General features: G+C 40.8%; 1 protein-coding gene across 3 annotated transcripts in view; it reads left to right on the forward strand.

The window, feature by feature from the left end:
• Nucleotides 1-9,398, forward strand: part of LOC122969490 (MAP7 domain-containing protein 1-like) — a 46,803-nt gene extending 37,405 nt beyond the window's left edge. For all 3 annotated transcript variants that reach the window (XM_044335189.1, XM_044335190.1, XM_044335191.1), the window contains 9 exons: nt 976-1,118; nt 1,648-1,889; nt 2,861-3,224; nt 4,181-4,361; nt 6,766-6,870; nt 6,995-7,045; nt 7,140-7,194; nt 7,295-7,567; nt 8,771-9,398. In XM_044335189.1, the coding sequence (XP_044191124.1) occupies nt 976-1,118; nt 1,648-1,889; nt 2,861-3,224; nt 4,181-4,361; nt 6,766-6,870; nt 6,995-7,045; nt 7,140-7,194; nt 7,295-7,567; nt 8,771-8,781 (1,425 nt within the window). In that variant the 3' untranslated portion in view covers nt 8,782-9,398. The remainder of the gene's footprint in view (nt 1-975; nt 1,119-1,647; nt 1,890-2,860; nt 3,225-4,180; nt 4,362-6,765; nt 6,871-6,994; nt 7,046-7,139; nt 7,195-7,294; nt 7,568-8,770) is intronic.
• The last annotated feature ends 12,326 nt before the right edge of the window (nt 9,399-21,724 follow it).

Genomic DNA, 21,724 nt, shown 5'->3' on the forward strand with positions numbered 1-21,724 from the left:
TCCCCCTGTTTCCAGTCTTTGTGCTAAGCTAAGCTAAATGGCTGCTGGCTCTATCTTCATATTTAATGCATTTATAAAGTCAATGGAAAGACGTAAGAAGACACAAATTAGCATGGTATGTGCAAATTGACGCGTTTCATGACGTGAAATGTTTCAACTTTATGAGTTTTATGAATCTGGTTCATAAATGTACGACGAGACGAGAGGAAAAAGGAAAGAGACTGGAGGGAAATAACGGAAAGAACTGGAGTTTCCAGGTTTCTGAGTTCGGTCAAAGTGCTTACATACAGACACTCTCCCAGAGACACGGTCAGTCCATTTCTAGCTAGCTTACAGCTAATGTACAATTGGTACATTGGCTGCTTGGGGCAAATAATCGCAGTGGTCAGTCCAGTGGTCAAAGGTATCAACCTTATTATCCAACTCTCTGCAACAAAGCACATAAGCATATTTCCCAAAATGATGATGAACTACTTTTAAGACCATCACTGGACATTTAAAATCTCAAATGAAACCCATAATAATGAGATCCTCTCTGGTGGGTTAGCGTGACCTATCATAGCTTCTAAATGGCAGGAGAAACTTATACAGTAAGCCTTTACAATAAATAACAAGTTAATTTTAAAGAACACACATTTTAACAACTAGATTATGAAATCTCAGGTGCAAACATAGTAAACTGTCTTCTCAGGTCAGGGTTTCAACCTGGAAATTGTGCAGCTGAAGTGGAAAGCCCCTCAGATCCTGACACATTTCGTCTCACCTCTCACACTCATTAAACCAATGTGTAATGAGTGTATTACTGGAGGTGGTCTCTATTTCAGGCGAGGGAGTCTGCCTGAATTTCTATAATCTAATGTGGGAGTTCCAGCCATAACATTAGGAGGTGACGACACTGACATTTAACAAAAGGCCATTATCTGCAGCCTTGCCCTGAGGTGACAACTGGTTATTTGTGTCACCTATTTCTCCAAGGTGGACAGAAAGAAGAAGGAGAAGAAAGACAAGGAGAGGGAGAACGAAAAAGAGAAGAGCGCTCTCACAAAAGAGAAGGTGCAGAAGAAGAGACAGACGGCGTCGCCCACCACTATGACCCAGAGATCCAGGCCAGAGACCAGGTAATGTCTGTCATATAGATGTATATATTCCGTGATAATACAGCTAGTGTAGGAGAGAGACTGAAAGAGTGAAAGAGGAGGGGGCTCGTGTGTCCTCGTGCTTTATCCTTGGAGCAGGTTAATGTCTGACAGATGGTCCAAGGTGCTATAATCTAACTTCTAAAAGAGACTCTGCTGGACATCGTTCAGTCAGCAGCCGCGGGCTAGTCTGCCAAGAACGGGTCTGTTTATGTGAGAGTGAGGCACTTGCAGACAGAATGGGGTTTTCCTGACTGATGCACCCTCGCTCTTCTCACGTTACACCACCCTACAGCCAAAAAATCATAGCGACCGAAGGTGGCGGTTCAGATCGTGTCACTCATATCTTCCAATGTGACCTAGTTCTGGCCTTTATGCCCTGCTCTGGGAACCTCATTACCTTTACCTCTACGCTGCCATGAAATCCCATCTCCTGTGCCACCAGTTCACTCTTTAACTCTTTCTCCTGCTTATATTTCACCTTTGCTGCCATCTCTTCTCTGCTCATCAGCACCCCGAAGCCCAAAAACAGACCTCCATCACCCGCAGCCCCCAAAAGTCGGCCATTATCCCCCTTGGTGCCAGCAGCAGCTGCCAAGACGCCCACGGGCAAGAAGACACCACCTCCTGGCACCAAGACCAGACCCAAACGGGCCCAGACGCCCGCTAGGGTACAGCCCCAGACGGTTGCTGCGGTCACCGTGGAAACAAGCCACGAACCCCAGCAGCCCGACACTCCAGAGGAGAAGAAGAGTAAGTGTGGTTACCATGGGGATGATATCCAGGCTTCAAGGTGACTTAGAGGTTTTGGCCGACATTCATGTTGCAAATCAGTGTGAACACACAATTAATGTGTTCCAGCAGTTAATGTGTACAGGTTTCTCTTTTGGATGAAGTAGCTTCACACCGTGGGGGTTCAATTGGAAGTTGTTTGTATATTAAAATGAAAAAGCTAGGTGATAAATTATTTTAAAATGTATAATCAGCTCATATTTTTGATATTTTAGCAACACAACACCAGGGGTTATATCAGTGAGTCCACCACTTCGGTCGGGACTGAAATATCTCAACAAATATCGGATGGATTGCCACGAAATTTGGTGCAGACGTTCATGTTCCCCAAAGGATAAATTCCAGTGATTTTATTGATCCCCTGACTTTTCACTTCTCCAGTGAAATATCTCAACATGTAATTGGTGGATTGGCACCGAATTTGGTACAGAATTTTGGTGAATACTACAATTTTAGCGATCTCAACAACTATTGTATATATTGCCATTAAATGTGGTACACACATTCATGTCCCCCTCAGAATGAATCCTGATAACTTTGGTTCAAGTTCAAGTTCAACTTTATTTGTCATTTCTGCAGAATAACACACGTTATCAGTGCAATGAAATGCTTAAGATGAGGCTTGGGACACTACTGCAGGATAAATTAATTATACACAAGTAACAATAAGCTAAACAACAAAGATAAAAGGTAAAAAAAAAGATAAAGACTGAAAAACTACAGATTAGGAATTTACAGTAAATAAATGAATGGTACTTGTTACAGCATAAAATATTAGATGCTGTGAGTATAGAGTATATACAGATGAAAGCAGCTAACGTGTTAGTTTTGTTAAGAAGGATGTTGTTGGTAAAGCAGATGTTTGCCTCCTATTTATTGTGGTTTTAGAAACAGAATCATCTCTTCTCCTCTCTTTGTCTTCTCTCTCATAGCCTCCGGTAACGTTCCTGCCATTGTGGTGTCCTCTGCGCCGATTACACCTCCATCCCTCAGCCCACCGGTTGTAGCAGCATCCTCTCCCGCTGTGCCGAGCGTAGAGCCGGCCGCCCCAGCTGCCTCTCCTGCAGCGGCTTCTGCTAGTAATCCTACTCCTTCTGCTACACCCGCCGCTGCCACCACCACCACCACCACCGCCGCTGCTGCTGCTGCAACCCCGCCTGCACCAACCAGCAGGCCGTCAGCAGGCACCAACGACCCAGAGGAGGCTGCTCGCGTCCTGGCAGAGAAACGCAGACAAGCTCGAGAGCAGCGAGAGAGGGAGGAGCGGGAGCGGCAGGAGCAGGAGCACAGAAACAGGTCAGCCTCAATGTCAATATGGATACATTAACACCCTGTGAGTCATCATATATTGTCATCTAACATCTATAAAGTGTGATAATGTGCGGTTGGTGGTGCAGTTGTGAGTTTACAGGATTGTCAACAACGTATAAAATAATTTTTTGTGGCATTTTTGGCTTTATTTACATGAAACACAGGGAGCGAGAGAGACGGGGTTAAGACATGCAATCAAACTTGGGATGTTGTTGGACAGAATAACACTTTTCAATATGATATAATCCAATACAACAGTCCTGCAATAGAAACTACATTTTTAAACTTGCATTGCATGATATTGAAAGGTTATTTTGTCCCAATTTTGCAATATTTTTCAGAGAAACATGTCACTGCCCCTGTTTCACTGCTTTTTTTTTGCAATGAAGGTTGTGAATATGAGTGAGTTTTTATTTAAAAGTTGCTCCTTCACTTGAAATAATTATATTTTTTGGTGTTTTCATAATTTTAGTGGCCTCGGGCTTGCTGCCATGTGTGTCACAACATGGGAGGAGTGCTAAGATTCAGCTAAAATTGGGTTAATTACAGTAACCGTCCTAAAATAGAGGGTAGAGAATATCACTTTGTGTAGAGCAATGAAAGATGTTTCTTTTTAAAGATTATCTTTTGGAATTTTTTGTGCCTTTACTGGACGAGTTACAGTATAAAAATCAATGGGAAATTCAGAGAGAGAGAAGAGTATGTCCTCAGACAGAAGTGAACCAGAACCTCATGGTTATGTATGCTTTATTGATTTTTCCTCAGAAGCCGAATCTTAATGACTTTGTGGCTGCAGTTTTAGCCCAAGTTTGTGAGGAATGACTGTATGAGAGTGCAGTATGATTATGTTCTCAGATTTAAAAACCCTCCGCCGATCATCCTGCAACCGTACCGTACGAGCACGTGCACGCTTATCTATAACACAGCATACATGTTCTTAGGATTCTGCGGGAGGAGGCGATGGCGCGAGAGGCCGAGGAGAGAAAGCGCAGAGAGGAGGAGGCTCGATTCATGGCCGAGCAGCAGCGTCTGCGAGACGAAGCCCAGCGAGTTCAAGAGGAGAAGGAGGCGCAGGAGAGAGCCAAAGCCGAGCAGGAGGAGAACGAGAAGCTGCAGAAACAGGTCAGTGATGGATACGTGTCTGAAGAGTGTTTAACAAACAATGAGGGAAACCTGCTGGAAGTCCTCCACCAGTGGGAATCAAACTTTTAACCCTTCACTGTGCTACCAGACCCATCGCTTCATCAGTGAATCACTGTAAATACTGTAGGATCTGAAAACCCTTTAATTTTCCATTAACCACCAGGAATCCCTATGATCCCCACACACAGTAAGCCCATTTACCATCTGGGCAGATTAATGCATCGAAGGATGCCTGAGCTGTCAGAGGGGATACAGTACTGAACCCAAACATCAGTACCCTCTAACTCACTCGCCCTCTGACTGTCTGGCATCTGGGCAGATTAAAGGAAGAGAAAAATGTGCTGCTGTCACCGATGATGTGTGTCATGCGTGAGCCCTAATAGTGAGAGGCCCCTTGTCTGTCCGGGCAGATGCCAGCTGGTGACCTCCATAATGGTGATGAGCAGAGGCTGAGGGAGCCATTGTGATCGGGGGAGATAGTGACAGGCCTGTGTTGCCTCTGTCTAGTACACTCGGCTCGCTCCGCAGTGGGCTGATAGTCGGATAAGCAGCGTCAGTGTACGCCATGCCTGAAGCACTCAGCTATGCTCGACTCCCCTTTTTCCCCTCAATAGCTCCATTGTTCCGCTCTGACAGCGCACTCGCTCGAGACTGGAGTGGCCTCATATTTTTTTAGTTTAGGTCAAGTGTTGCGCTCGCCGTCTGAAATCGTGTGTGACCGTTAAATCAGAAGTTCTATTTTCACTCGAAACGTGTGAAACATCAGATTTTAAAGGCAGCTGGATGCATTTGTTTTGCCCTCCACAGATGTGATTTATGTATACATCATGATGCTATTTTCATTGCTTAATTCTTCACATCTGTTTGTTTTGGTGCTGAGTCTAAATACCCAGTAAACCGTGTAATGGTTACTCACATAATATCAACCTCGGCCTGAGGGCTGCAGAACGGACCGAGCATGTGCTGCTCCCTGGTGGTGGAGAGTTAAACACACTGTATGTTGTTTTCTAAGGATGTAGGTTTGGTTTTAGAAGTCCAGGGTTCAGATGAGACTAAAAACCATGTCAATGCTATTTATTTACATATATTTATATTAATCTTGCAAATAACATGTTTTGTTGGAATTGGTCTTGAGACCAAGTCTAACAAAAGAATTAGAATTATGGCTTATTAAATTTATACTTAGTTTAATTATATTAAGTCTAATTGATGATATAAGGCTGTCTTTACATCTTTAATCACAAAAATGAAAAAAAATAGATAAAATCAGTAAAGCATTCAAAGATTGAGATATAATTATAGTCACTAAAAATCAGTTTTTGCCTCACGAACATCGTTCTTTGGTGCCTTAACTTTGACTGATGTTTAATTGTATTATTTTTTTCCAAAAGCATGCGGAGGAGAGTGATTTGTTTGTTTTTTTTAGTCTCGAGTAGTGTCTGCGGATCTTCTTGTCATGTTGCATTCAGCCACAACAAGCGCCGCCATTCATTCAGACCGTTTAAGGCTGCTTATGTGGTCTGAGAGACGAAACGAAGGGCAACACACACTCGCTGCTGCTCAGGAAAGTTTGTATTTGTGTGGCAACTGTGGTGGAAATCTGAAAATAAAAAAACTGACAAATAACCAAGTTTTTGTCTTTTAATGAGAACCTTGCAAGGGATCGATACACAGTCGCAACAGAGTGTAATTGCAGACTGATGTCAGTTACATGTATTTTATAGACAAGGAGTGAGGGAGGCAGTGTCGGGATATGTGTGTGTGCGGTTTAGTGTCAGGTGTCATCAAAGTTGTCAGCCTGTCGAGAGGAACTATTACATGTTCAAGGAGAAGCTACTCCCTGCTTTGTGTCAGACAAAAACAGGAAAAACAATAATGAGCATACGTGCGAGGTGATTACATGTCCAAGGTTAAACAATGTGAGTTCATCTAAAGTGCACAGTATGAAGTGTGGTGCAAAGGTTACAGTGTGGTTTTTCTGTTACACAACCTATATAAATGTATCAGTGTATCTAGAGAGATTTTTGTGAGTAAATCAACGTGAAACTGTAGAAATGTGTTGGACAAAAATAAGATTTTGAAATGTGTGGGTGGACGTTGTACCCTGGTTTGCACTTAGCAAGTTAATGACATATTCAGCTCTGATTGGGCGGCTGTCAGTTGCTTTGTATTTTGTTCTCTGTGGGAATCAACACAAGAGCATAATTTTACATTTTTCTCAACTCCCTTGTCCTCCCTTGACATCCTGCTGCTTTTCATCTGTTTGTAGCTGCGTGTATGAACAGAAGAGTTATTGCCTGAAATGAAAATTTCATTATTTCATTAGTTTTTGTCTGAAAGCTTTTTTTGCTTGCTTCATATTAACGTTTTTCCTTTTTTTCAGAGAGAGGAGGCTGAAGCTAAAGCCCGCGAAGAGGCCGAGCGTCAGCGCATAGAGAGGGAGAAACACTTCCAGAAAGAAGAGCAGGAGCGACTGGAGAGGAAGAAGGTGAGGAGAAAGAGAGAAAAACATCATCAGAGCTCAGAAAGTCACACGGGTAACTTCCGAGTGAATCCCCAGCACTTCTCGCTATAAAGCGTGAAGCTAATTGATCTCCGTCTGATCTTTACAGCGCCTTGAGGAGATCATGAAGAGGACTCGGAAGAGTGATGCAGGAGATAAGGTTTGTGTGATTCCTTTTATACAGGCGTGAATGAACTCAACTTCCTCTTGTCCTGTTAAAATAACAAGCGACTTTTTGTTCTTCATAACCACAGAAGGAAGTCAAAGCCTCTCCACAGGTGAACGGCAAGGACACAGAGCTCAGTAAAGGTAACTGTCACATCCCATGATGATGTGCTTTTAGCCTCAGAAACGTAGTGTCCAAAAATACAAACCCTTTTATTTATTCATCAATATAATCTTTCTGCAGCTCCGGAGAACCTGCAGAGTCCCGGTGCAGCAGTGCTCAGCCAGTCACAAAGCGTGTCCAGCCCCGTTGTAAACGGCGTCCAGCCCGCCGCTCACCAGAATGGCGTCTCAGCCAACGGAGAGGCGGCTGACTTCGAGGAGATCATCCAGCTGAACAACAACGGTAACCCGGCACAAACTCAGAGCGGGTTGGTCAGCGACCCGATCCTGGCGTTCGAGGGAGGAGAACCTTTCCTGATGAAAACAGGCCCGATAAAGCCTCAGCATGTCGCAGGTACGGTAATGAGACTTCTTGTGTAGCTCAATTAACCACTAAAAAGAGTTGGGTTACATATAATTAGGACTTTTGGACATAAGGGAGAATATATTTCTCTTGATTTAACAAATCATCATTTGTGTTTCATGCTACATCTGATCTCAGGTCCAATCCTAGATCATAAGTTCACAACGTTTAACGCTCAAAATTCCTAAAAATTATCTCCCCGTCACCTTTAATCACAATTTATGGCCTCAGTTTGGTGACCTGTGAGCAGTTCAACCTCATATCGACTCAATTATCTTGTTACCCCTTAAATTATCTTATGTCCCGAACCTCAAGTTGAAAACCACAAGCCTGGATCGAACAAGACAAACATCTCATTAACTGTTGGCTGGACTGCCGTGAAATTTTGTACAGGCGTTCGTGTTACCCTCAGGATGAATCGTAATCTCTTTGGTGACCCCCCTGACTTTTTATCAAGCACCATCATCCGGCCATAATCCTCTTTGTCCAACTTTCTGTTTCATGATTAAATACCAGCAAAAATAATGACATTCCCATCAGCCTCAACTCTACCTTGTGTTTAGTGCTAATTAGCAAATGTTAGCATGTTGCCTCAAGGGGCTTTTACAATCTGCACAGTATCCAACCCTCAATTCGGAAAAGGAAAAACTCCCAACACCAAAAAACTAAAAGAGGAGTAAACATTATAGACATCAGTACAGCCTCACAGAGCTGCTAGCATATTGTAGACTCTCAGTGTTGTTTCTTTCCAATTAATCAATTATGAATTTAGTCTATAAGATGTGAGAAAAATCGTTACATCTTCTAATTCTTTGTTTTGTCAAACTTTTACTGTCCAAAACTCAAAGATATTTAATATAAAGAAAGAGGAAAAGCAGCAAATCCTCACATTTTAGAAGCTGCAACCAGGGAACTGTTAACAATTTTTGCTTCTTAAATTACTTAAATGATTTTACAGTGATTAATCGACTATCAGTATTGTTGTTGGTAAGGTTTTCTGTTGATTGACGTACCAATTAAGTGACTAATTGTTTCAGCACCAACATCAAATTTTCAAAGGGGAGACAGAAATCACTTAACAGCTCACTTTATTCAAACATTAGATTATAAATTTGCAGTAAATATAAGTTGTTAAACATAGTTTTTCTCTTTCATCTCACCTGTTTTTCTTTCCTGTCCTGTTTTTCCCTGCAGAGGTCCTGTGAGTCCACACACATCACACGGAGATGCGCCTTATGTCTCTGCTTGAGTTATGAGATTCATGCAACACCGCAGCGGCTTATAAAATAGTGTGCCAAACAAACAATGAACTGCGCTGAATTCACATCTACAGTATCTGCCGCAGAGGACAAAGAGGAGGAGATGAACTCTGCCTGGAGAAAAAACAACAAAAAAAACAAAAAACAACAACTACTCATCCGAAATATAGAAAATAAAAAAATGCAACAAGTATTCTCTCTCTGTCTTCACCGCGTGTTATGGTGCAGCATTTGTCAAGTTTTATTGAAATGTCACATGCAGATTTTATGGTGCACCTTAAAGATGACTGACTGTGTAACAAATTTTAGAAAATACATTATAAGACCCTGGAAATACATAATATTTGACAATGGTTGTTATTATTACCGTCGTTATGATATTGTTATCTTAAGTTGAACAATGTGTGTGTGTGTTTGTTGTTTTTGTCTTGAATTATTGAGTTATTTAACATGGGGAGCATTGTAAGGACTGGCCACAGACAGTGTATGTAAATGTATAATGAGCCTGGCTGCCTAGGCCTCCTGTTACAGGGGATCTGTGAAATAAAGCTTTATGAAAGGGACTGGTTGTGTGTCTGTCTCTGTGCATCCATGTAGAAGTATGATTCCCACGTTTTGGATTTCTATTTGGAAATAGAGCCGCACATTTACAGTGGATACTGTATAAACACCTTTTTTTTTCAAATTGGAGATTTTAAGGTGATGATGACTTGACATTAATTGTTTGCTGTTTTATGCCGGCAGCATTTTATATCTTAAAAAATGTGTTTTTTCTCACATTAACCCTTTTCTGGTGTTCTCATTTTGTAGTAAAACCTCTTGTTTTCAAGTAGTTTTTAATACCAGTTGTTTCTGTGTTCAATTCTCTATTTCTAGAGGATTTTTTTTGTCTGATTGTGTCATCGTAGGCTTACGATCAGACTCTTTGATCAGGTCTTTTCATGCCCTCCGCCTGATGAGCATGAACCTGCAGACACGTGATTCATTTTAGAAGAGGAAGAAATATAAAGATTTCAGCAAATCTACATTCAACAAACTGCACTTCTTACTTGGTCAAACAAAACTGAGTCTGGTAAATAATAAAAGTTAATTCAGCTTAAACTTTACAGTGTATGTGTGTATTTGACACAAATCAGTGTATTTGACTTTTGCAGGGTTTTTTTTTAACTTTTAGAAACAAGTGACTGAATATTTCTTAGTGGCAAATGCATTTTAAGTTTAGGCTTTACTGTCTTTACAGCTGCATTATAGTTGAGTGTAATATGTTAAAGTTTCAGAGGGTGGCAGCACTGACCCACAAGCCTTGTGGTGCATCTGTCTACAGCAAATGTACAGTAGATGTGATAAAAAAGGAAAATAAGTTCAGAAGTACACTTAATTTGGGGGATTTGTCGGGTATTTGTATCAGATCACAGAGTGTTTGAGTCCACTGCAGCATACAAATAGGCTCAGACATGACATCTAATAACTATAACAATGCATCTTAAGTTAAAAGTTAACAGTACGGGTGAAACTTGACAAGAATCTTTACATTTTAATCTCAGTCTTGTTCCCAGAAGAAATATGAATGAAATCTAAATGTACTCCTGTCAAATACACGTAGGACACATATGATGATCCATTAAATAGCAAAATTGCTATTTAATGCAATCATATGCAAAATTGCAAAAAAGTGAAAATATGAATGTATACATATACAGTTACTCAGTTATTATGTTATGTTCATACAAGTGCCCAGCCCACGCAGATACAGTTTACTAAATAATGTAGCCCCTCAATCATCATATAACGAGCAATAAAACATAAAATTCATGTCACTTAAATCACATAGCAAACAAAGTCTGTTGACTGGGTGGGAGACCAGTAAACCTCCCAGTTTCCAGTGAAACCGAACGTAACTGTGCACTGTGATAAATTTAGATTCACATAAGGCTCCACTCTGTAGTTGTTTTTCATCAGACAATATGTTCTTAATTTAGTTTTGTACCAAACATCAACAAACTATCTTCCTTCGTACATCAGGAACAGTTTGGCATCATAAATACTACACTTTAATCTGTCCTGGGAAATAAACAGAGAATCATACAAAATAAAGATTATATTTATCACTAATCCATACAAAATGTTTTTGTTTTTTTGGTTGGTTTTTATACAGACAGGTGTGCTTGTATACAGCCTTTGGAAATACGCAGTTGTTCTCCCCCTGAACGTTTTTCCTCTCTTTTCTCCCCATCGACTTGAATGGGTTTCATCTCATTTGCTTTTCAAAGCCTTACTGGTCGGTCAGTTTTTTGGCCGACAGCCACCAAACACTCACTGAATGGCATTTGACCCCCATTTGTCTTTTAGCCTGGAGGACTACAAGAGGACTTTGTCTGTGAATGGTACTATTATTGCACTTTATTTTAGTGTGAGTTCATATTTGAAGTTCTTGGACCGGAGGTACTATTGTTGTACTTTTAGTGCTCTAATCTAAAATCTTGCCCGGGCCACCCACATAGTCAAGGTCAGCACTGGTTTGCGTGATTAATTACATGGCCAGGTGGGGTCAGATATGTACTGTGAACCTCATCTTAGCTAATTGCAGGAAACAAGATTTGAGGTACTGTCTGGCTTGGAGTATTTTAGATGTTTAAGTGGCCACAAACGACTGAGACTGTCTACTCTGCCGGACATATTAAAAGTACTGGTTTTGGAAACAGTTATACAGCGTTGCCTACATCCGAGTGGATGTCTCTGAGAAAGTCATGATATGATTTATTTGTGGATTACAGACTGAAAAAATGAAAACGACCACACTTTAACAGAGCGGCCCCTGTTGTCGGCAACAGCCTGTGTTTGTTTGGCTTTAGGTCACACAGACGAGGACTGGCAGACGGCTCTGAGGTGTAGCTCGGCCAAAGGATCAAAGGTGTGCGCATGGGATTTGCTCTCCACTTGCTATCACGCTCTCTAGCAATCAAACATTAAAACCCTTGCGGTCACTCTTTTTTTCCTCCCCTCTGCTCTTTGTAACGTCAACAGAAGTCTCTCTGCTGCATCAGTTTTGGTCAACATGCATCTGCCACCGGGTTGCTAGCATATCAAATGTCTAACAAAATACACTGGACCTTGTTTCACTGTGACCACGATGCCACCTGGCACAGAGATGTGAATCTGGACAGAAACATGGGGAAGGGGAGATGGGGAGTGGGGGGGGGGGGGGGGGGGGGGGCATGTTTGGGCTATCTGTATCTGTTTGCTTTGGTTTTGATGTTGACTTTATAATCAGACAGTTTACTCACCATACAATGCAGCACTGAATACAAATAGTCTGAATAATGAGACCTGATTTTCCTCTCTATTTGAGTAGAGTTAAACTGCAATTCATAGTTCTATTGTGCTCTATTGTCTGCAGGATAAATGATGGTTTACATGGTAATGATACCTCACTGCTCCACCTGCATGAGACAGGTGCAACTCGAAATTATTATTTCCTTATTTATTTATGGTAAATTCAGTTTGTCTGTCACAAAGTTTGGTCCAGACTGAAATATCTTAACAACTGTTACATGGACGGAGAGGAAATTTTGTGCAGACATTCATGTTCCCCAGAAGATAAATCCTACTGAGTTTAGTGATCCCTTCATTTTTCATCTCACCATGAGGTTCACATTTCTGGTTTTGAGTAAAAATGTCTCAATAATTATTGGATGGATCGCACAGATGTTCACGTTTCCTTCAGGATGGACCGTAATAACCCCAGGTCACAATTTTAATTTGTAATTTATGACCAAATACCTGCAGAACTAACGACATCCCCATCAGGGTAAACTGTACTTTTAAAGTGTTTAAAGTCTCCTCGAGTCAAAAAATGCATTTTTCTTCCTTTTATTTCTGTTGGATGTTTGAGCTTCGCTGTGCAGAATGATGTATGTGCAGAGTTAGACGGATGTTTTCAAGTTAATCCGCTAAAGAGGGAAAGTTTCTCTGTGCTTACCGAAAACTTGTGATTTATGACATCACAAGTAGGTTGGAGCCAATTGTGGTCCAGTATGACACTTATACAAGTGTGATGTGGAAACTTGAAGCCTCCAGTGCACAAACACTGAGGATGGACCTTTCAGTGAAGTAGGAGACATCTCACTAGCAGTTAAACTTTTTATATAAACAATATTTGCATATTCACTACATTACCAAAGTGTTTTCCCTTGTTCTGTTTTCCCATTTCAAAGACTCACGAGTCTCCCAGATAATGTAACGATCCTATAGGATTATGTTATGATCACCAGTTTCAGTTATTTCAACTTCATTTCTGATAAATCAAGTTTTATCTGTGATTTTGGCATGGCGGGACGGCTAAGAATACTACAATACCCATGAGCCTCGGTTGTGGTTGCTGTGGAGAAAAAGCAAGTCTAATGAATTCAAAGCTCTTCGTCGTTGAAGTTGAAAACAAAACGTGGCGCCGTAGTTGCTGAATTCGCTCAAAAGTGACCCAGAAATTAAAACTGCACTGATTCATTGTGCTCATTGTAAAATCAGTTTTCTCAACGCCGTTATCTTTTATCTTTACCACTTATCGGACACACATTATTATTCAAAGCAGAGTATTTTCATATATCTTAAAACATGTTTAGAGGGGATCTTTAATGCTAAGCAGCAAATGTTAGAATATTAACACTTTAACCTCTATCATAGACCTATTTTTGGGGGATGTTTAGAGGAAGATAGCAGGTTAACAATATGTGCCACATAGAAATAGTACACATTATCTTAAAGCTGGGAGCCTGAAGATTAATTTGACATGCAGCTCAGCGCTGTGTGTCCTCAGGGAGTGGAGGACATTGACGGTAAACATTACGCCGACTAAACATCAGCATGTTAGCCTTGTCATTATGCAAATAGAGGTTGTAACTTAGAGAACCGGGTTACTCTGAATACTTTTTGTCTTCGTATTCCTGGACGGCTTGGTTTTTGCATAACCACTCCCTGCCTGCGATATGAAAAGTATCGTGCTTCAGCCAGTCCTGGATATGTGTTAAAGAGGCCCTTAACTGCTGTGTTTGGTTCCACATTGACCTATTTGTCTGTATTATCCAATCAATGTAGGACCAGAGAGAGGAACCTAAAGGGCTTCGGTGTCTCATATGTCTGTGAATGAGCAGAGCGTTGCTACTACCTGTTTATATTTACACTGGATGTCAGCCAAAAGCAACTGGATACACATTTATATAGCAACATGTGTCAAGTAGCTGAGTGCATCAATATGCCCATCCCCCACATGACAAATGGAATGAAATGTCAGTGTACTCATTAAACACAGTGTTTACATTTACATTTTCCATCAGAACCCTGCAGGCATATTACAGACGAACACATCACAGATTCTAACGCTGTCTTTTCTTCAAACAACATGATTGAAAAACGCTTCCAGAAAGTGAACTATTTATAATTCAGATGTGATTTCACCAAGTGGTTGTCAGACAGTTGGTTGCAGTTGAGGCTGTGCACGTTCTTAACACCTTTCACTGAGGTTTCTATAAACGAGGAAGCACGAAGACATCTCGCTCTTCTTCTCTGTTCCTGACACTTTCAGTCTCCCCCTGCAAGGTGAGCCACTTTCTTTTCACCGTCTTTACTCTACTACACACTTAACATGTTTTGTGCAGCCATGTTTTCTTTTAATACTCTGTTTTTCCTGAGAATTTTTTTTTTAATGTGTTTTTGTGTGTTTTGCTTCTCATTCACTTTCTTATCACAGGAAGGAAAAGAGAAATGGTTTAAAAGCTGGCACAGGACTACAGCAGAATGAGATTCTCGTGATAAAACAATTAAAACATGTTTTAAACTGAAACCATTAAAAAATCTCAAAGCTTTATAGGGGTCTGCAGCAAACAAAATGTAGCTCATTATACATAAAAAAAAGAAATAGGGGTAATCTAAGTATTTCAGAGGAGGGTTGGGAGAATTTATGTGAGTTACAATGGAAAACTTCAGGTTCAGCCTCATGGAGAGAGTCTTGTTGGAAAAACTTCATTAATTCTTTATTACGCCAGTCCAAAAGACTCATTTCACTAAATCCTCCAGCTGTTGGAGACAGTGTGAAGTGAAAAATCACTATCATATATTCTGGTCTTACCCACTACTCCTAAATTCTTTTTTGGCAAGAGGTTCACAAAGTGTTGCCAACAGTACTCCGTTTAAATATCCCATTTAAATAGGAGACCCTGTATTTAGGTACCCTACCCTCAGAAACTGTTTTTCTGAAGTTTATCTGAAGCTTACGTGAGGCTCCAGCAGTCTGAGTTAGTCTTATCAAGTGGATATTTGCCACTCTTTCCCTGTTGGGCTGCGGTGGTAGTAACAAAAACAGGAACTTTGGCACTAACAAGACTGTAATGTAGAAAGATATCAACTTGGTTTGACTCATTTGGACGAACCATTGAAGCTTCATATTAGCTTCAGATAAACTTTTTAAAGAAAGTATACAGTCACAACAGAGTGTAACTGCAGGCTGATGTCGGTTACAAAGTGTACATGTATTTTATAGACAAGGAGTGACAAGGTGTATAGTACCAGGTGTCATCAAAGCTGTCAACTATTACATGTTCAAGGCGAAGCTACTCCCTACTTCATACCAGGCAGTGCCAAAAAAAACAAATTGAGTTCATCCAAAGTGCAAAGTATAAAGTGTGGTGCACTAGAGTACAAAGTGTGATTTTTCTATTACATATTTTTCACTATAACAGCATCAGTTTTGTTTTCGCTTGTTGTTTGTTTGCTCTATTTTGAATGATGACACAAAAGCTCCACACGCTTCATGTTTCAGCGAGGCTACGCGCTATGATCTCTTTAATCCGACTGACTCTGAAGTGTAATCTCATGACCTCAGTGGTCAAAGTCGTTCTCAGCCCCTTGGAATCCAAACCTCCAGAGAGGCTGTAAACGGCTCATAACTGACAGTGACAGACAAGGAGACGTGTGGTCTGACATGTTGGCCAAAGGAGAGATTTGTCAGGGTTAATTTTAACCTGGGCAATATCTGAGTGTCTGACACCTGAGCTGCAAAGGAAAATTGACAGTGAATATGCACTGTTAGCATGTCTTTGTCTGAGGTCAACAAGACGGGAGCTGATCACTGCGTGCCATGCTGAGGTGTGAAGTCTTTGGTGCAGATTGTGACTTCCGTGGATTGGATTGCATGTCGTTATCAAGCAGAGTGAGGAACAGACAGTTATAGGCTCAGCTGCACCTTCACGCTCTGTCTTTCTCTTTTCTTTCTATTTGTTTTCTTTCTTTCTGTCTCTCTCTCTTTTTATTCTCTTCTTTCTGTCTTTCTTGCAAAAGCTGAGTTATAGCCTAATGACACCTATCTGGCTGTGATAGTTTCTGGATGGATGATTTGTAAAGTTAATCCTTCCTTGGCGACCCATGCACCAAATGTCACTTTTTCATTTAGCATGAAGTTCAGGTTGAAGTCACTTAAATTTCCATTTGCAGAGGTAGCAAAGGCTATGCAACAAACAGAAAAGACCAACAAAGAAGAGGGATACAGCAAAGTCTCTTTATATTGCACAAAATGAGGAGTTTTGAGGTTAGTCAACACCAAATAAACAGAGTGTATCAGTTCCTCATAGAGAGTGTTCTTACATTCAACACTTGTTCTGGTTTGAATACGTGGCTGTAAACAAAATCAAACTCTCCAGAATAGTCAAACTTGCCAGATAAAATCTTCAGGATTCAAGCCATCGCCTGAATCATCACTTTAAGCTCCTGCTTTCAAGGAGACGGTACAGAGTCCAAACATCTATAAAAATGCCATACATCAGTTAAACTGGTAATTAATGGACATGCCAATATTGTTTTGAATCCTGTGTACCTGGCACTTAACTTCTTTATTTCAAATCATTGAATTTTCATAAAGTTGCACATTTAATAAAGTGTAAAATGTATTTTACGTACTGTTTTTGTGATGTATGGTGTGTACTTATGTGATATGTGTAACCCAGACATCGAACTGTTAGCCATGAGTTTTCGTCATGGATGTATTATAATGGTACCTTCAAATGGGGTTGTATTTACCATGTTCATGAGGAAAGTCCATATGAATGCCCCTTTCTTGTGGTATTCATGACTTTGGAAGTGAAGATTTTCTGAAGGCTCTGAGTTCACGACTTGTGACGTGTTGTTGACATTTATAGAAATGGGGGAGGCCATGGAAGTTCATTTTTTGGTGGATAGTAAGTTGATATGTTGTAATTTCAGTCGAGTTTTTCTCAGAATTTTTCTAATGTTTGAGGAAAATGTTGATGTTCCCAATGGCCTCATCTTTTTCCTCTGTCAAGTTACCCGCTCGCTAGCTAGCTAAATTGTTAGCCTTGGTGGCTTCTAGATGCTGACAGTAACATTAATATTAGCTAATGTAGCTGGCTTTTGGCATCCATATTGCCTTGCAGAAGTGTTGTCCCGACTTAACCACTTGAAGGCCAAGTGTTTCGTGTACACGACTTCCCATGTTTTAACCACAAGCTCACGGTTCCATTTGAAGGCAGCATTAGAGCTGGATACGGCACCGAAAATGGTGCCTATTCAGTCCAATAAGAATTGTTTGCCTGACACATATGCTGGAAAAGTTTCTAGCTTCTGGTTTTACTTCTGGGTTTACTACTGCAGTGCAGTAGTGTTTCTCCTGCTGGCTCCCGCCACTAGTTCCTGCTCGGCCCATAGACTTTATGTTGTAGTAATGTCACAGCTTTTGAAATCGCTTTTCTCAGCTCAAGGAAAATTTTACAAATATAAAACCGCCATGGCTCAAAAATGCATAATAGAAAGAGTCATAATTGACCTTGTTTGCAGTTTTATAGATGTCTCTTTTACAATGGTGGTCTATGGGGAAAAATGCTTTTTGAACCCGCAGGGGGATTTTTCGCTGCAATAATGCAAGTGGCCACTGGGAAAGATTGGCTGCAAGGCTGCAAGGCTGAGCGGCGGCGCCATATCCAGCTCTTATAATACATTCATGGTTTTCGTCCATATTATCCATGGATGTATAAAAAGAACTGGATACAGCATCAGAGACGGGGCCCCGTTTATTTCTAAGAAAGTTGCTCAGTGGCTGCTAACTTCCAGTTTAGCTCTCCAGCCAACTCGAATGGAGATAAAATGATTCAATTGTGCAGCTCTTCTAGACTTTCAAAATGTGATCAGACTGATGGATCAAATTCCGATAGTGAAACAACTCATTACTCGGGGGTTGTGACACTCAACAAAATGTATTCACTGATTTACAGACATCTCTTTTACAATATAAGTCTATGGGCAAAAGTCTTTTGGGCTCAATAGTATCCGTCACATTATAATTACACAGTTTGGCCACTATGTCAAATTGCCTTCAAGGCCCGGCGCTGTACCTGGGGGCTTGACATTATCTGCCTAGGAAGTTCACATGCGCCATCTTTGTGGCTGTTTACATCCCAGTTGTTGGGATGCAACAGTTGTTGCAGACGCAACGTGTGATGTCATCAATTCAATCACTGCCAAACTACAAACAAAACACCTGGATGCCTTCATAGCAATTTCTGGAGACTTAAACCACACGTCTCAACCCAACTTTTCAACAATTTGTCAACTGCCCCACCAGAGAAAATAAAATGCTGGAGTTGCTTTATGCAAATGTGACAGATGCATGTAGTTCCACTTTTTCTCTTCACTCTGTGTACCTCAGATTTCCAATACAACTCGGAGTCCTGTCATCTGCAGAAATTTTCAGATGACTCTGCAGTTGTGGGGTGTGTGGACAGTGGTGGACAGGAGACTGAACACAGGGAAGTGGTGAACCGCTTTGTGGCATGGTGTGGGAACCAACCATCTCCTTTTAAATGTGACCAAGACGAAGGAGATGGTTGTGGATTTTAGGAGGACCAGGAATACGCTAAACACTATTTCCATCATGGGAGAAGAGGTGGAGGTGGTGGAGGGCTACAGATACCTGGGCGTTCACCTTTACAACAGACTGGACTGGAAATGTAACACTTAGGCTGTCTACAAGAAGGGACAAAGCTGACTCAGCTCAGGTCCTTCAATGTGTGCAGCAAGATGTTGCATATCTTCTACCAGTCTGTTGTGGCAAGTGCAGTTTTCTTTGCAGCCATCTGTTGGGGCAGCAGCATCAGAGTCAGCGACTCTTTATGCGTTCTTGTAATTTTCACTTATGCTAATGTTACATCATGGTATTAGTACTGAATGGCTGCAGTCACAAGTATCCATACAGTGAGTAGTGTATGCATAGTGCAGAGAGTATGAAATTGTCACACAGTGTCAGGTTAGTACTGCATATATTAATATATATTGCATCTTTGTTGTTGAATCAATTTGACATTTTGTTTAGTTCTCTATATAGAAGGTATAGAAGATGAAAGTTGGAGTAAGTGTTGATAAAGACCCAGTGTAAAAAAAAACCCTCATAAACAATAAAGTAAATGTTGAGTGTTAATTAGAAAGTAAGTTGAGACGGCAGAAATATGTGTCACTAGAAAGTGAATTTGACTCATTTATACTCCGGTCTAGTTGTTAAGGATTACGTTCCTTCTCACTATGTGGGAAGTTCACGAAGGTCAACAGGTGGTACACAGTTCGACAAGAGAAAACTTTTTACAGGCCAGTGATTCTGTTTGTACTCTCATTTGAATGACTTGTTTCCATTATTTTGGTGCAAAACATCCCTCAAAAAAATTGATACTCGTTCCTCCGTTTTGAATAGATACTGGCATACAGTTCACCCAATTAAAGGCTTAACCCCAGTGATATGAAAGGAGTCTTTGTGACAAATGTGTTACTCGTTTACCACTGACTCTCACATTCCCCAATAGAAAACACAACAGTGAAATGAGACAGAATATAATTTTAGCAACTAAGTTTATCTGGCCAAGGTCGAGTGGCCCCTCAGTGGAGTTCAGAGTGGAATCTGTCTGTGTGATCGGAGGCATTATGTCGCTCAGTCTGATAAAAATAGTGCACAAGCTCTGCTGACACCAACTTCAGGCTTTACTAAAATACAGCTGGGAGGAGCTCCAACATCCTCCACCGCAGGATGGATAATAAAGAGTCATAAATTTCAAAGGGGGTGACAAAGCTGTGAAATGTTGAGAGATCGTAAACTTGCCGGTGAAAAGTCTTTTGTTTCAGTGATGTAATTATCCCAAAAAGAATGGTTGGTTTTTGTGTGTGAACTGATTGAATCCTGACAGTAAACTTCACGCTCCATTCAACCAGTGTTGTTGAACTAGAATTAGCTCAGAATCAACTTATTGGCCAAGTGTGTTGCTTTTAAGATACAAATACAAACTAAACAGACAAGCATGCTGCCATTTTGTATAAGCAAGAGGTATATTCATGTGTTCCTCCATGTGACAACAAAGAAAGGCATACTAAAAACGTATTCTTTTTAGTTTTTATCACTAAATATTGTAATGTCTCAGTATATAATCCACAGTAGGTACAAATAATAAAACTATATTATACAAAAATGTTTGAAAGTGTGAAAAAAGCTTTCTAGGTGCAACACTGATGTCATTTTGTGACACAAAGAACAAAAAACTTTTCAGTAGAGCAAATAATTCCCCGCTCTTTCAGTACCAGGAACCAAATTCTCATGACTACTAAGAATTATGAATGTCTTATTATTGAATGTCTGTGCAAGGCAAAAAACCAACTAGCGAAGCACTGTAACTGGAAACATGTACAGTGGCATCTGCTGTACAAGGAACTACTCTCCTGAGACTGAACATGTTTTTGCTGTTATTAGTCTTTGGAGCCGTTTCCAAACCAACTATGGTAACCTTTGCCGTCAGCGCGAAGTAACAGGTCACCCAGTGCAGCGGTGTGGCTCACTGACATGTTTTTAATAATATTTGGACAACAATGGAGGTCTATAGCACAGAGGAATAAGATATATCAGGCTTTGGATACACAATACTTGTAAGTGGGATCAATTCATTATTGTTTTGGCTGTGCACATGAGATTTGGTGACAATAAGAAATATATAGGAAATCGCCAGCCACATCCTTTAAGGGCCCCCGACGTGTTGGGCCCCTGGGTCTGTGCCAAGAAGGCCTGCATCTATCAATGCATACCTGATCTTGAGCCTCTGGCTTATACAGGAGCCAGAGCCCTGTTGAGCTTACACTGGTGTATATTCCTGTTGTGATTTGTGTTTAATCAAATGTACAGAGGAGGAAGAACGGTGGGTTTAAGTACAGGTTCACATTTGTTCAAGTGTCTTAAAACAACAGTCAGCTGCCCACATTAACACTGAACGAGGTTTTTCCTCGCTGTAATCATTCCTCCTGTTCAAACTGGCTATTAAAAGATCCCCTTCAAAGTAATGGATGCCAAAATCCACAGTATGTCATATTGTGCAAAAATGCATTTGAAACTTTATCTGAGGCTTATATGAGGCTTTTTATCTGCCACATCTACAGTCTTTTCAGCATCAAATTCCCTCTTTGTGTTTCCTCGTACAGTGTTTCCCTGTTCAGCTGTGGTGGAAGTGTAGTAACAAAAACAGGAACTTTGGCACTAACATGGCTGTAACGTTGAAAGATATCTACTTGATTTGACTAATTTGAACAGCCTTGAAACCTCAGATTTTCTTCAGATAAACATTTAAATACATTTTTGCACAGAAGGAGGACAGTGGATTTTGGCCCCATCACTTACAATGCATTACAGTGCACATACAGTGCATTATGGGATCTTCTTATGGCCAGTATGAACAGGAGGAATGATTACAGCAAGAAAAACCTATGTCAATGTTCATTTTGGGCTCCTGACTGTTGTTTTAAGACAAACTTGAAAAACTGTGAACCTGCCCTTTACAGTAATAGTGACCCAGAAGCTCATTTATTC

This window comes from Thunnus albacares, chromosome 19, assembly GCF_914725855.1.
Source record: "Thunnus albacares chromosome 19, fThuAlb1.1, whole genome shotgun sequence".
Taxonomy (NCBI): Eukaryota; Metazoa; Chordata; class Actinopteri; order Scombriformes; family Scombridae; genus Thunnus; species Thunnus albacares.